At 45.8% G+C, this 14,299-nt stretch overlaps 1 protein-coding gene across 3 annotated transcripts; it reads left to right on the top strand.

Annotated features, from left to right (window-relative positions):
- The first annotated feature begins 2,036 nt into the window (after positions 1-2,036).
- On the top strand, positions 2,037-14,282 carry sh3rf2 (SH3 domain containing ring finger 2). 3 transcript variants are annotated; one of them, XM_079744628.1, is made up of 11 exons: positions 2,037-2,404; positions 2,778-3,209; positions 4,109-4,399; positions 5,608-5,673; positions 6,941-7,369; positions 11,020-11,141; positions 11,510-11,680; positions 12,432-12,712; positions 12,840-13,159; positions 13,297-13,604; positions 13,775-14,282. In XM_079744628.1, exons 2-11 carry the CDS (start codon positions 2,841-2,843, stop codon positions 13,953-13,955), a joined length of 2,538 nt encoding a protein of 845 aa, XP_079600754.1. In that variant the 5' UTR covers positions 2,037-2,404; positions 2,778-2,840; the 3' UTR covers positions 13,956-14,282. The 3 variants fall into 3 exon arrangements, with proteins under 3 accessions (XP_079600754.1, XP_079600755.1, XP_079600753.1); XM_079744629.1 differs by having other exon boundaries at positions 5,608-5,703; positions 12,432-12,673; XM_079744627.1 differs by having other exon boundaries at positions 5,608-5,703.
- The last annotated feature ends 17 nt before the right edge of the window (positions 14,283-14,299 follow it).

The raw sequence follows: 14,299 nt of genomic DNA, 5'->3' as shown, positions 1-14,299 counted from the left end.
AAACCCCTGTTTACGCAAGTTAAAACTGTAAACTGTAAATAACTGCACATGTCGTTTTGCTGGATGCTCTGATCAGAAGCCGGTGAGGAAATAAGAAGAGCTCCTTGATTTACGGTTAATGGATTCTGACATCAGGGTTTACACATAGGCCTACACGTGCACATTGTTTAGATATGTGTGAAGAGGTCCTGCAAAGACCGATTACAAGGAAAGGATAGAAGAGAGAGAGTTATGCAAACAATCACACTCAATGAGTTGGCTGCACTATAAGAGCGAGACAGCGTTCTACCCTTTTGAATAAAACATGGCGGCCTGAGAGGAAGGCACTCCTCCTCAAACAGCAACTTGCGACAAGCAAAGATATTCTAAGAGACAGCGCAGAGCTCAGAGTTCTCCCGCGGGGACATATCCCCTCCTTTCATTTCCAGAGACTATCAGAGCCATCAAACCTGGAAGCCCATTACAGACATAAAGGCGGCCTTTAAGGTGTCCGGTTGTCTCTGCTTAGTGGTCATGCTAGTCGTAATTTCTGCATTGGCTTTCAATCAGAAGCAGTGGCCGATAATGTGCACAACCCAGTCTGCATAGGGCTTAGACATCGCAACATAACTTCCATTGATCACCTTAATTTTGGAAGCAAAGGAGTGTGCAGTAGTGTTTTTTAGGTAATCTTTCATTGGAAAAGGATGCATCATCATGAAAGAACACTGAGAAAGTGCCACAGGTTTATTATGCAAGATGTGGCCAAACAAAGTTTTAATTAGCGTAGGTTACAGTATATTTATGGCTATTTAAGATTTTATAGTACTACAACTCTCTTGAGTATGCTCAAAAGGGCGGAGTATCGCTAACAAAAAATTCCCATGATGCATTTGGGTGTACAAGCCCTATAGGCTCTTTGTAGTGCACATACAGCGTCTTCCCCACACAGTCGGTCCATAGGGGAATGCTGAATCGAACAATGAAGGCAAGGCCAGTTACTTGTGTTGCCTTTTTTGTTTGTTGCTGCAGTGCTTGGTTCAGTGTTTTTCCGAGGAAACAGGATTTTTAATCACATCACATGTCGGACAAAATACACCAAATGCACAGAGCCAAAGGATAATCTTGTTTGTCGCATGGGCTACAAGCGACAAACAAGAAAAGGTTCTGTTGTAGCCTGACCACATTGATATGAACACATGAATAAGTCATGGCCTCTACACACCATCCTGTAAAAGTCATATATTCAAGAATTCCCCAAGTTATGCTGACGTGGAAGACCAAATGAAAGATTAATATCTGTTTAAAAAATTCAATGGATGTCCTGAACTTTCTCTACATAGCCAGTATGGCTGAATAATTCATTCTTCAGATGTAAGAAGGGGAATTTGGGGTTGGAAGATGGTGGGGGATGTATATCCAATTTATTAAATGAGTGAACAGACATTAATTATGTGCCACATAAATAAATAGCAAACAGGATTCTGACTCAGAAACTAACCAAGACTTGCTTTTATAAAGGCTAAGTCTATTTATTTGTATTGTTATTAGTAGACCTATACGAGACTACTACTGATACCACAAGGTTACTACTTCAAGTACAATTAATCTTGATTTGTACTAAAGGGAGGCCTACAACTACTTGTTTTAGCCTACTCACCTCTAAATAAAGACTATAAATATTCACCAGAGCCGACTTCTTGATCCACACCAGCAGAGGGAGACCAAAGTACATGAACATTTGATAAAGCTCTCGGATGACTTTTTAAATCACAAATTATTAAAGGGCTATTCTCAGAGCGCACTTAGAAAATAAGGACAGTGAGATGGCAATTTTTTTTTTGTTGCAACAAATAGTGGATGGTTACTTTTTTTGAACCATGAGCAGCTCTACACTGCATAATCTCAGATTGCCTCATTATATGCAGTTCAGTATTAGGGTTCAGAACAAATGTCGTATCCCGATTTCGACCGTGGATTCATGACGTCACAAATGCCTGAAGTAAGAAAATTGTGACAGTGCAACTGTAACACTGTAACTTATCCCCCATGTGCAGCTGTGAGGGAGCTATGTTGACACGGTACGGAGCCCCGGAGCCCTTATTTAAAGTACTAACGTCGTCATTCACCCTGGATGTTAGCCCTCTCAGACCGTGCTCTCGCCAGCCGTCGCCTATCCCGTGGAACCGCCGTATTCCGTCCCGTGCGTGAGACGTCATCTGCGTCATAGCGAGAGAACCCGCCGGTGAAAAGTGTTGCGCATTTCTGAATCCGACTTTATGGAATAGCACTTAAGCTCTGGATTTTTTTTGCTGCCCGCATTCCTGATCGTTTTTCCCTAAACTGATCGGGTTTCGAATGAAGAGGAATATGTGATCTGCTCCAAACTTCTTGTAAAGACTACGTACGGCACCTGTGTGGCCAGGTGAGCTGACGTGACACCTGTAGCCTCCGCGAGCAACACACAGGTGTTATTGTAAACCTTGTATACAAGCATGCAATATGACCGATGAACTACGGCTCATTTCATTGCTGTTATCGCAACTGTAGCCTAATGTATCATCATCATCATCATCATCGTCATCAACAACATCATCATCATCAACACATTATTACTCATGTGTGTGTTTAAAGTGTTTAAAAGTGTGCCACTCCTCTCACTGGCTTATCAGTCTGACGTGATACTGTAAACAAGGCTACATAAGCTTAGCGTTTTCGTGTTATTGAGCATTATGTTTTTTATGTGTTTAACAATTTAACACTTTAATTTGAATCTTTGTCTATTTTCCTATCCACAGTATGGTGGATTACAGTCTTGCAACCGTCTCAGAGTTGATTCCCTCACCAAACCCGCCTTTTCGATGGAAGAGCTTGCTCTGTTAGGCTTGCTGGAATGCCCTCTATGCTTCAAGCAGCTCGATGCTTCGGCTAAGATCCTACCCTGCCAGCACACCTTTTGTAAAGCCTGCCTCCAAAAGAGAGCAGCATCCTCCTCACCGTTGTACTGTCCAGAGTGCCTCACCCCTACCGTGGCTCGGACCGTGGATGACCTCCCTGCCCACCTCCTGCTAGTACGGCTAGTCGGAGGCCCCCCGGACCACATGGGGCCCGACAGGAGCGGGCATTCTCCCCGCTATATGGAGCCCATGTCCAGAGAGAACCCAGGGGTCAGGGAGAGTCAGCAGGAGACGGGCGAAAACCGAAGCAAAGAGCAGCAGAGGCATAAAGAGGTGAGGGGGACAATGAATGCATGCAGCGATGCATTGGAAGCTTGACCCTGACTGGTCCTCAGAAATGGGTCATGTTGCTGAGAGGGATCTTTGTAAACAAATACAGACTATTAATAATGTTGGTAGAGTATCTGTGTCAAGCCGTCACTTTTGTGTTTTAGTAAAACCTTTAGTGTAGGTAGTGAAACTGTCTTTCACCGAGAGAACACTAGTACTTGTATGAATGCATTATTTCTAAAGAACAGTGATGCAGCTGTGCACTCATGTGGAAGTATATAACCATCCCACAGCCCACCTACAAATAATGATTATGCTCCATCATAATCAGCCAACATATGTTTTGCTAGAAAATGTTTTGTAGCACTGCCATTGTGTCCTAGCAGACCCTGTAATTGATGTTTTGGAGGCTTTGTAATTGGCTTGACTGTTTGCAAATGTGTCATCTTATAATAGGGCTATATTATATAAACATTATAATTTTACAAACTATTGGACACGAGATGACATCTTTCAATGTCACAGAATATATTTTAGATGTGTGGGTTGTGTGGGCTCTTGAGAGACTTGGCATTCACTTATTTAGTAGTGTGCTGTTTCTGATGTGTCCTATTTCGCCTTATTATCGTACACCCCTCCACTCTGTTAACAAATGTCCTTTTCTGAACTACCTGACTCCACTTTATCACTGCAGAATGAGGTCAAGGTATAAGTTTAATGTTCCCCCCAAAGGGCACGCTGAACCTTGTTGACCTTACCAGTGCAGAACATTACGATTCACTTCACCCCCATCCGTAAGCAGCTAGCTGTGTTTTTACAACGTTGTTGTAATTGAGCTTATAAGCTTGTCCTGAGATAGCTAAACAAAACCCTACACACACAACTCCTCTGCTACTCCCCAGGTTTCTACAAGAGCTTTGTACCAAAAGGACTCTTTGGGAGAGATGGTGCCACCCAACCCCGCCTACACTGGCACCATGAGACCCAAGTCGGACGAGAACCGGAACTACGGAGAGGGGCTTCCGACCAGCGGGAGGTCATCCCCTGCTGGTGCCTGGCTCCCGGGTGTGGTCCACCAGAAGCAGGGCGCGGCCGGGAAGCCCGAAGTGCCGGCCCTCTGCCGGGCCCTGCAGGACTTCAACCCCAGAGAGATGGACCTGGAAGACTGGAAGTATTGTCTGGGCTTTGCCAAGGTTGGTCCCGGCGCCTCAAACCCTGAAACCCTGGATGAGTCACCCGGTAGAGGCAGGGTTGGACCGGGTTGAGATCATTTGTATGGGTGGCAGGCAGGCAGTAGGAGCTTACGAGGCAGGCAAGGTTGTCTGGCAACCGAAGGCGTTATGCTAGTTTTATTCTCGGGCTCTCCTCGTTCCATACAGAACGAGCCGTGACTGTTTAAAGGAGCTGCTTGTTTTCTCTTTGCATGGTTGAAGCCGGTTTGTATGTTTGTTTGTGTGTGTGTGTGTGTGTGTGTGCGCGCGCGTGTGAATTGGATTGCACTTTGAGTGGTCAATGAAGTTGGAGATGCGCTGTATCAATGCTATCTCTTTTTTATTATTATTGCTTTTTTGTTCTAGCCCTTTATTACTGCAATAGGCTCCATTGCTTCATAGGGCCATATTTGTCAATGCGTTCAATGTATGGACAAGTAAAAACGGTCCTAAACCCCTGCAGGGAAATAAATCCTGAGAAGTAACACACTTTCTCACTGTTCACTTCTCTTATCCCTTTAGAACTGAAATTCATGTTTCCCAATAAATCTCTTCTAGGTTTCAGTGAGTTTGGCTTTATTTTAATCACTGAACCTCCCCACTGAGCAGTTTGCAGATCACCATCATGTATATTATGGTAACATTGTCATTATAGCGTTAACATATGGATGGATCCTGTTCGCTATCGTTCTACTGGACTATAAAGGCGGTGGCTTTGTGTCTTTTGTTCTGGCCGCAGTCTGAAAGGTTCTGAGTAACACTAGAAACTTGTAGAGCCAGAGGCACTGCTGGGGCTGGGGCCTCTGCAGCACTTCTTACTTCCCATGAACAGGGAGGAAGTTACGTAAGGGGCACAGTGCTTGGAGACCCTCCATTACCGTGTTATTTTTGTTTTTTTCTCTCTTGTCTAGAAAACAACAACAAAGTGAAGGCAGATGGTTAAATGGGTTTTTATAGCGTGTCTAGTCAAAGCAAGGACCGGGTCCCACTGACACAACGGCAGTGGATGTTAGTTGAGTCTTGGAATAGTGCCGGTCAACCTCTCTATTTATATTATAGTATCTCGCATACTCAGTTCCCGGCAACTTGCGTCTGTCTGCTGGTTAGCCCCTGAGTCATTCCTTTCCCTTGTCCGTTTCTCTGTAAATGACCCTCCCTCAATCTCTCTCTTGTCACATTGTGATTTGCAGGCGGACATTCTTACCGTTATCAGAAGAGTGGATGACCATTGGATCGAGGCTAGGCTAGGAGACAAGGTTGGAATTCTGCCTCTTCAGTTTGTAGAGGCAAGTGGTTTCAGTGCTTGGGAGTTTGTTGTGTGATTTCTTTCTGTCCTTTCTGTCTTCCGGTCCTTACTTTCTTCCTCTATTTCTTTCTGTCTTTCTCTCTCTCTCTTTGTTTCAGTTTATCTCGCTTTCTTCCCTCCCTTTCATTCCTCGTTGCCTGGGCCTCTCTGGGATGACAGCCAGCTGATCTATAATCCTGTTGACACTAGTAAAGGAAGTGCTCAACCAGGGTCATTCGTGGGCACAACGTTAATTTTCTTGTTATTCGTTGAATAGTCCGGAAATATCACACCTAAAGTATAAACTGCGGAGGGAAAGAGCTTATCTTTCTGTGTGCTGTAAAGGCTTCCATTAGTCTGCCACTCGCACGACAACGTCAGGTTTATTCAACTTGCTTATTGAGTTCTGTCATTTAATTTTTAACTTTTCAATTAACTTTTGTGCCTCTTTCTGAAATTGTCTTTAATATTCAATTTATTTTCTTCCCAGAATTTTGTCTCTCTCAGCTGTATTACCGTTGCAGTGCGTCAGTTAGCTTACTGTTTTTCCCCTCACTCATTACCGCTCACCTAGCCCTCCACTTCTTGTTGCTCATCTGTGTCCTCTCTCCGAGCGCCCTCAGCACTGCTCTTCATCTTCCCCGACCTATGCACTTTTCCCTTTCGTCATCCTCCTCCATTGACTTTAACTTCTTCAGTCTTTCTCTGTCGCTCTCTCTCTCTCTCTCTCTCTCTCTCTCTCTCTCTCTCTCTCTCTCTCTCTCTCCTTCTTGTTCTCTCTCTCTCACACTCACTCTCCCGCTTGTGCCGTGCACCCAAGCGTAAAGACACAGTAATGCTCCCTCTGCCTGGGTGGTATACCAACGCATCACTGTAGAGAGTAGAGGGGCATTAACCTTGCTCTGCCTGACTGCCTCCCTGGCTGGCTGCTTTGGCTGGAAAGCCTGGCTGTGCGGCACTATAATTCCATCTGCCTGCCGCTCCTCTGCTAACACCACCGGTTCAGCCGGCTGCGCTCATTGGCTGGTATTCATCTCTCCCGCTTGTTTCTCCTGCCAACAAGTTGTAGGAGTAGGGGGTGAGTCAGAGAAAAGTAAGGGTGTTAAGAGAGACTTGCCACTTAGTGGCTGGGAATTACCGCAAAGTGGGAACCCTTTTCCTTTTTTTCCGAAGGATTTCTGCTTTTGTTTTTTATGTGTTCTTTATTATTGATATTTCAAAATGTGATTTGATTCCAGCCGAACTCGGTGGCCGCCAAGCTGCTGGAAGGAAGGAGCCGGAAAGGGAGTGACACGGCAGAACTCCTCTATCGGACCTGGAACGCAGGCGACAACAACAACAAGGGACGCGCAGACCCCCCGTCACCCAACAGGACCGCCCAGTTCGGGGCTCTCCAGGCGCCGGCACCGAAGACCCTGAACGTCATCGGTCTGCCCCTGGCTAGCAGAGGGAAACCGCCCAGCATCAGCGGCACCCTTTACCAGAGCACCCGGCGGCAGTCCACCAGCACCCGCAACCTCATTGGCTATCAGGGTGACGTTGTGCCGCACCAATCCACCGCCGCTTCCGCCGGCCCCAACACCCAGGGGCCCGTGGTGCCGTCTTCAAAGGGAACCGCCCTGCACGTGAAGCGGCGCTCTGACACGTCCCACAGGCACCTGGCCCAGGTGAGTCACAGAGGGGAGGGGCCTAGACCCAACATGGCTGTCGGGTGTTTTTCGTTTGAAAGGTGTGATTTATTGTTGCCCTTTTCACAACCTCTTTGAGTTTGATGTTATTATAAAATTGCAGCAGGTTTTCTTTGTTGCATCCTGCCGGGTGATATCTAATCCTTTTTATTTGAGTCGTTAGAGACTGTTGTTGTGTGAGGTGAGGCGGACAGGGAGACTGGATAATGAAGTAATTTAGTAAAAACACTCGGCTTTGGAAATGGTCAACCGAGGCGATGCAGTCGCCACGAATTGACTCACTGAAGATACACCAAAGACAACGCCAGGAAGGGATGGGTGGACCGAGGGTAAGGATGGAATGAGGGAGTGAGGGGGAAGCAGCCATGGAATGTAAGCATCAGGGGAAGGCCTGGGGTTCGAGCGGTGGGAGGGGAGCATGGTCACCAGCAACCTGATGGCTTAGTAGTATGGGAGAACACGTGTATCTTTTTAATTAATTTATTGGAAGACATGGAAGGTCTCATGGGATGGCCTGTAATTGCTCCCACACTTTTTACAAGACGATTCAGGATAGCAGGGAGATGTTGAGAACATATTTTTCGGTATGTTCTAATCGGCTTGCAAACACGTAAACAAAGAAGTTGTTTGGAAATTTCTGGCGTAAAATAACAAATATTTGAGGCTGCAAACATTGATAATTGGGGGCAATTAGGGCCTGTTTTACAACCACTTCTATGCACTTCTCTCTACTCGGTTGTTATCTTTTCAAAGATAGTTAAATAGTTATATTGCAAGAATAAATAGAGGATATGGGAAATATGTGAAGTGGTCTGTTTGGCTGTCTTTACTGTAACCAGTTGGAGAGACGACAAATCTTTAGAAAAACTACTTCAGCCTTGATAAGTTGTGGCAAAACGATTAGCCTTTGATTTCACATTTCACAACGTCATGCCCGAATGAAGTATTTTTAACCTTGCTTAATGGCTAGCAAGCGAGCCACATAAGAATACATTTCTCACGGTACTGCCTTTGCAAAGTTCAGTAATGTACAAAGTTGCTTGCCAAGTGTCAAAACTTATTTATTTGATTGGGATCAGATCCTAAAGGGGTTGTGGGATGTGGCAGATGGGTAAAAAGGAAAAGACCGGGAATATGATAACATGAATGACAGAAAAAACAAGGTGGAATGCTTTGAAAAAAACTATATCAAAAGACCTAAATCAGAAACAAAAGGTGAAAGTGACTGAGTGACATGCTGGGAAGCATGGGTGCTCTCTATGCTTCTCTCTCTCTCGCTGTCTTTGTTTCTCTCTCGCTCTTTCTCATGTTGAGGATGATGAGTCACTGGCAGAGTTAGTTATATAACACATCTCCCTCCAACTCTCACTCTCTTTGTCTGTGTGTGTGTGTGTGTGTGTGTGTGTGTGTGTGTGTGTGTGTGTGTGTGTGTGTGTGTGTGTGTGTGTGTGTGGCCTTTTGAGCTGGTTTCTCGTCACCAGTGCAGGTAGAACTCCCTCTTTCACTTCACTGGGCCAATAATAGCAGACAAGCCACACGCATTCCCACTTAAAAGGAGACGACAGGAGGTCTAGCGTCCCTAACGCTGAACCCAGTCCACCAATTAGTTGATCCTTTGAGTGTGTGTGTGCGTGCTATTTGGAGAAACGTCTCCCATTAGCATTCACCTCTGCTGCCTCGCAACAATGCTAAGTGGCTTCCCATCATCGCTGGATGAGAAGAGCCATACTGCGGTTATACTAGCATGGCTACGTGGACAAAGTGATACGTAACATCCTAGATTGACAACTAGCATGTTGTCAATCAAGGGGCCAAATAAGGAATCAAAAGCTTATGCAACACGAAGTCGATATTTACGATAAGATAAACCTTTATTAATTCCTGGATGGAAATTCAGGTGTCAGCTGTAAACCATTTCTAAGCGTTATTCATTACTATTATCTTGATGCTTGATTATAACATTATTGAAAAAAAGGTGCTTATAAAAACAGGGATGCAAAAAGAATTTCAGCCCAAACTGACAAATAAAGTTGTATTGTATAATCGTATATGCTGCACGTCATGAAATCCTTTACATTCTCCCACCTTCCCTCTCATCTGACTCTCTGAGGGGCGATCAACCCTTCCTCCCTCGCAGCGCTCTAGGTTATGGTGTCAGGGCAACTCGGCTGTCTCGCTCCCCCCGTCCACAGTAAGCTCCCAGCAAGAGCTTGATCTAAGATAGCACTTTCTGTGGATAGCACACAAAAGATGCACTCAATAATGCTCATTCATCCCCCTTCGTGGTGCTACGTGTCTCCAGGAGGTAGGAGGCTGCATTCACCCAGGACAATGTGGGCTGAGTTTGTTCACTTACACGTCTGCCTCTTAGGGCTCCACTGTGGACCGAACCCTAGGCAGACTGTGGTGGTAGTTATATCGTCACTGCTCAATTCCTCCCTCTCGTTTTCTTATGGATGGAGCATAGATATAATGTATGGCGGCCTGTCCCTGAGGATTTATAATAGTAGCAGTTGTTGGATAGCATACTGCACCAGAATTATACAAGGCACCAGGAATGCAAGTTCCCTCTCCCAAATATTTCAACCTTATTTTACACATCATTGCACCTTATTATTTAGTTAGTTAGTTGGCTGGTTCCTATCATTTATTTTTTTGTTCATTCATTAGTTTGTAAGTTAGTAACTGAGTCGTTGAACCATGAACTTGTGGGGAAGTATAAAGATTCAAATCTGTATTCTCAGGCTGTATTTACGAGAGCACAGGGATGAAGTGTAATTATTGTTGCGATAATGGTACATAATTCCTACGCGACTCTGAACCACACCCGAATGATGTGTCTGAGAGCTCAGGTCTTGACTGTCTGAGCTCCGACTCCCAGCATGCCGATCTGAGGCCTGTCTGTGTTTCACCCACCCTCTGCTCTGTAAGGGTGGACCAAAATTACATCATCTCATTAAGTGTTTTATTGATCATATCAAGTCATATTCACATCATTTTTATGTGGGGCAGGGGGTTGTCCAAAGGTTAAGTGGTCAGCCTGTGTACAGATCATAGCCATTGCGCAAATCGTGGCTCCAAAAGATTTATTAAACTTATTTATTTATTTGTTCACCCTCCGAACATATGTAAATGCAAATATTAATTTTACATCAATCCTAATATATGTTCCTAAAGGCTTGGAAAAATAATTGGTCCAATGCGCCACTTACATGCCAACCCCTGGGTAAATGTTGTCTTGGGAAAACAACATTCTTGTTGTCTGACTCAGTGGCTGACACTGTATTCAGGCATGTGTTTGTATCTAATCCCTCTGTGTTTCTTTGACACTTGTTAACACTTTTTAAACCAGCCCTTTTCCCCACGTGGATCACCAAAGTATTTCTGTCTCTGAGTCAGATGTATTAACAATAAGCGGGATTCCACATAAATTCTCGGCATACACAACCTCATACTCCCAAGCACACAATATGACTGATACCCATCCCCTACCTTTTTTAATTTCGCCTTCAAACTGGGAAGTCACTTTTATTCAGCTCAAATTCCATTGTAACACCATCATCTCTTCTTTCCCTCCTTATTATTTCACGATGGAACCCATGTTGACTCACTCACTGCGCGCTCTTCAGGGCGAGAAGAAGATGAACAGCGCGACCCCACCCACCATCACCATGGCGCTGGTCAGCCCCCAGGTGGCCGGCTCTTCTGCGGAGGTCAAGAACGCCTCCACCCAGCAGCTCTCCATCAGCGTGTGAGTAATGATAACAACGCTAATGCGTCACACTGTGATGCCAGAATGTGCTTCCAGGAGGCTCACACAGCCTCAAAGAACATCATGGGAAACAACAATCACTTCTTTGTATAAGGCCTTGAATAATCACGGCTGTCTTCATTTTGAACCACCAAATATCTTTGAATACATCCATAACAAAAACATCCTCATGACCAACCATCGTCTTTTGTATCAAGCCTTCGAATAACCAACCAGGATGACGGCAGCTCAGATATTACATGCCCCGTTTCTGTGAGACGCCTGTCTGAAATCGTAGGCTGCAATGACGGCTGAAGCCCTTGTGGGAAGAAAATATGCTGATTAGCTCCGGCTGTTGGACCACGCAGGTGTGCAGTGCTGTACTCCTACAAGCCCAGACGGCCCGAGGAGCTGGAGCTGAAGAAGGGCGAGATGGTAGGGGTGTACGGCCGCTTCAACGAGGGCTGGCTGCGCGGTTTGTCCCTGAGAACCAGCAAGGTTGGCATCCTGCCCGCCAACTACGTCACTCCGGTGCTCAGGTGAGCGCCCACCGCGATCCCTGCCGGCCTTTACTGTGGGGGTTGAAGACCATTGACATTTTGAATGGTGTAAACAAAATGGGGGGGAGGCTGGGGGTTTATTCAAAGGCAGGATAGTGTGGTGTTGCCGCCGCGCGGCTCTGGGTTGTAACAAAAGCCAAACGGAATCATGCGTACCATAAAGTAAAGCATTAATTTGTTAATCTAGATAACCAGAGGCGTGTATGGTAATTAAGTGAGTCTGATAAAGGGTACATGACAAAGATGTGTGGGGTGTTGAAAGTAATAACAAACCAAAGCATGACAAATGTGGAAAAAAAAGTAAATGTGAAATAAAGCTCCTGCTTTATTTTAGAGCCTTAAGAGCAAATGAGCTGGCAGGGAGAGATATCTTCTATGCTCCTGGTAAGCATCAGGTGAATGTAGTTTAGCTAAGTAACCCCACTACACAGTTACTGTATATTCCCACAATTCAACAGAGACACTAAAAAGTGATTTATAGGAGCCTTCACTCCAAGCTCTTTTTCGATTCCAACCGTTATGTCTGCAGTCAACCTTTTTAAAGCAACACACCCAAGTGTCCTGCATCTGAACTCTCTAAAAGTCACTTAAGATAAAACCCATCTGCTAAATGATTAAACAGCAACGGTACATTGATGTCTTTTGTGGAGTTCATGTAGTGCCACAAGATCTGCCGGTCCTTCCCATATGTTCAGACTGAATTCTTGTTTTGTTGTCTTGGACATGACAGGACATCCGCGAAGCTGACGGAGACCAAAGCAGCGCCGGCAGCAGCATCCTATAACACATTCACGGCGGGAAAGAGACCCGCAGCTCCCAAGAACCCCGCTGTGGTCCTTGCCTTGGACCGGGTCAACGCAGATGGGACAGGGTATTCTATGGGACAGGGCCCATCTGTCCTCAACGGGGGGCCGCACACAATGCAATCCAATGCGACTGCTGCTGCTGGAAGGCTGTCTGGGGTCTCCCAAGGTTGGGACACTGTGAGGCGGGCTTTTAATTCACACGGAGGTGATTGGGCGGACAACAATCTCTCACATCTTACCGCTAAGACCCGCTCTGGTATTTGATATGGTGTTGGGTTACGTTTCTTTTCAAAGAATCCCTTGCTTATTTATTTTTTATGTTGTTCTTTCAGGAACGCCTCATCGGGGCAACCATTACACAACCCATGGTTCGAGTTCAAACGTCCAATCCCACTTACAGAACTTAAAACAGGTCCAAGTGTCTAGCCACTCCCCTGTCCCTCAAAGGAAAAAACACAGTGGCTTCCTGTCTGCTCCTGGCAGAGCTCAGGGCTGGATGTCTGAAGCAACAGCGCCATCTGCTGCCGACATCCTGAACAGCAGAGACTTTGCCGTTTCTTACGAAGCTGCCTTCAAGCAAGACAGACAACTTTCAAATGGCCCTCACTCCATCCTAGTTCGACCCGACTCGCAGAAAAACCACACGGAAAAGGTACACAAATATTTTTTTTCTCTTTGTTGATTACCATGAAAGATAAAGTACATCTAATCTGAATTCATAATTTGTTTTTTTCTATGAAACCTCTTAAATAATCCCTCTCTTACCCCCCCCCCCCCCCCTCACGCCAGCCAACGAAATCAGTACGGTTTCTCACAGAGGAAGAATCCCCTCTTATAAGGCGGAGAACCTCCTCTTGGTCCTCTGGAAATCAGATTGCTTCTTCAGGTTCGACGGGACCTCCTTCGCTAGAGGTGTGGGCCCCATCACTCACCCTGGGAAGAGATGGACCAGGAATCATTCTCAAAGAAGGGAAGGCCCCTGTCCTCAGGAAAGGACTGGAGGCGAGCCAGATCTCTGACCTGAACTCCAACCCCCAGAAGCAGGCGGCATCTCAGCCCATGCAATCAGCCGCATCCGCTCAGTTCAGTCCCACCAGGTGATTCATTGTCTGGAACACAACTTGAGCATAAGGGTCCTTTGACAACATATTTATTATTTTGTCTTTCTAAGCATTCACTCTTTTGGTACTCGCGGTAGTCACTGAATTTGGCCTGACTGCGGCTTTTCTCTTGACGTTTTTACATTTGCCTCTCTGTTTCCCACCAGGCACAGGGTGAGCACCACCTATTTAGCCCAGGAAGACTCTGAGCTCAGTCTGTTACAGGGAGAGCGTGTGCTGGTCCACAGGCCAAGGCCGGACGGACGGCTCCTGGTGACACAGGAGAGCACTGGACACACTGGCCTATTTCACAGCAGTGTTCTACAGACACTAGAGAGACTCAGCTGATTGGATTGCAGTACTCCCACATTATTCCCCTTCTCTGATCGTCACACTGCCTGAATGACCGAGCAGCTGTAACACAGCGGACCTGGAAATTGGTGTAATAATTCCAGATGACAATCATGTGTTGCTCCCTTAAATAGATGAGGTCCGTTGAGTATTGCTACATTAAAAAAAGTATATTTTTGTGTATGTGCATGTTTGTTACACATGAACTCTCTGATATTTGCACAAATCCCCCCCCCCCCCCCCCCCCCCTCACTGTTTAATACCCTTGTACCACACATTGTTCTGTAACTCTGTCAGACCCTGTAACTGCTAATGTGTAATAAACAGTGCTTCCATATGGG

Source organism: Pollachius pollachius (genome assembly GCF_949987615.1).
Source record: "Pollachius pollachius genome assembly, chromosome: 10".
Lineage (NCBI taxonomy): Eukaryota > Metazoa > Chordata > Actinopteri > Gadiformes > Gadidae > Pollachius > Pollachius pollachius.
This window is presented reverse-complemented; position numbering and strand designations above follow the sequence as displayed.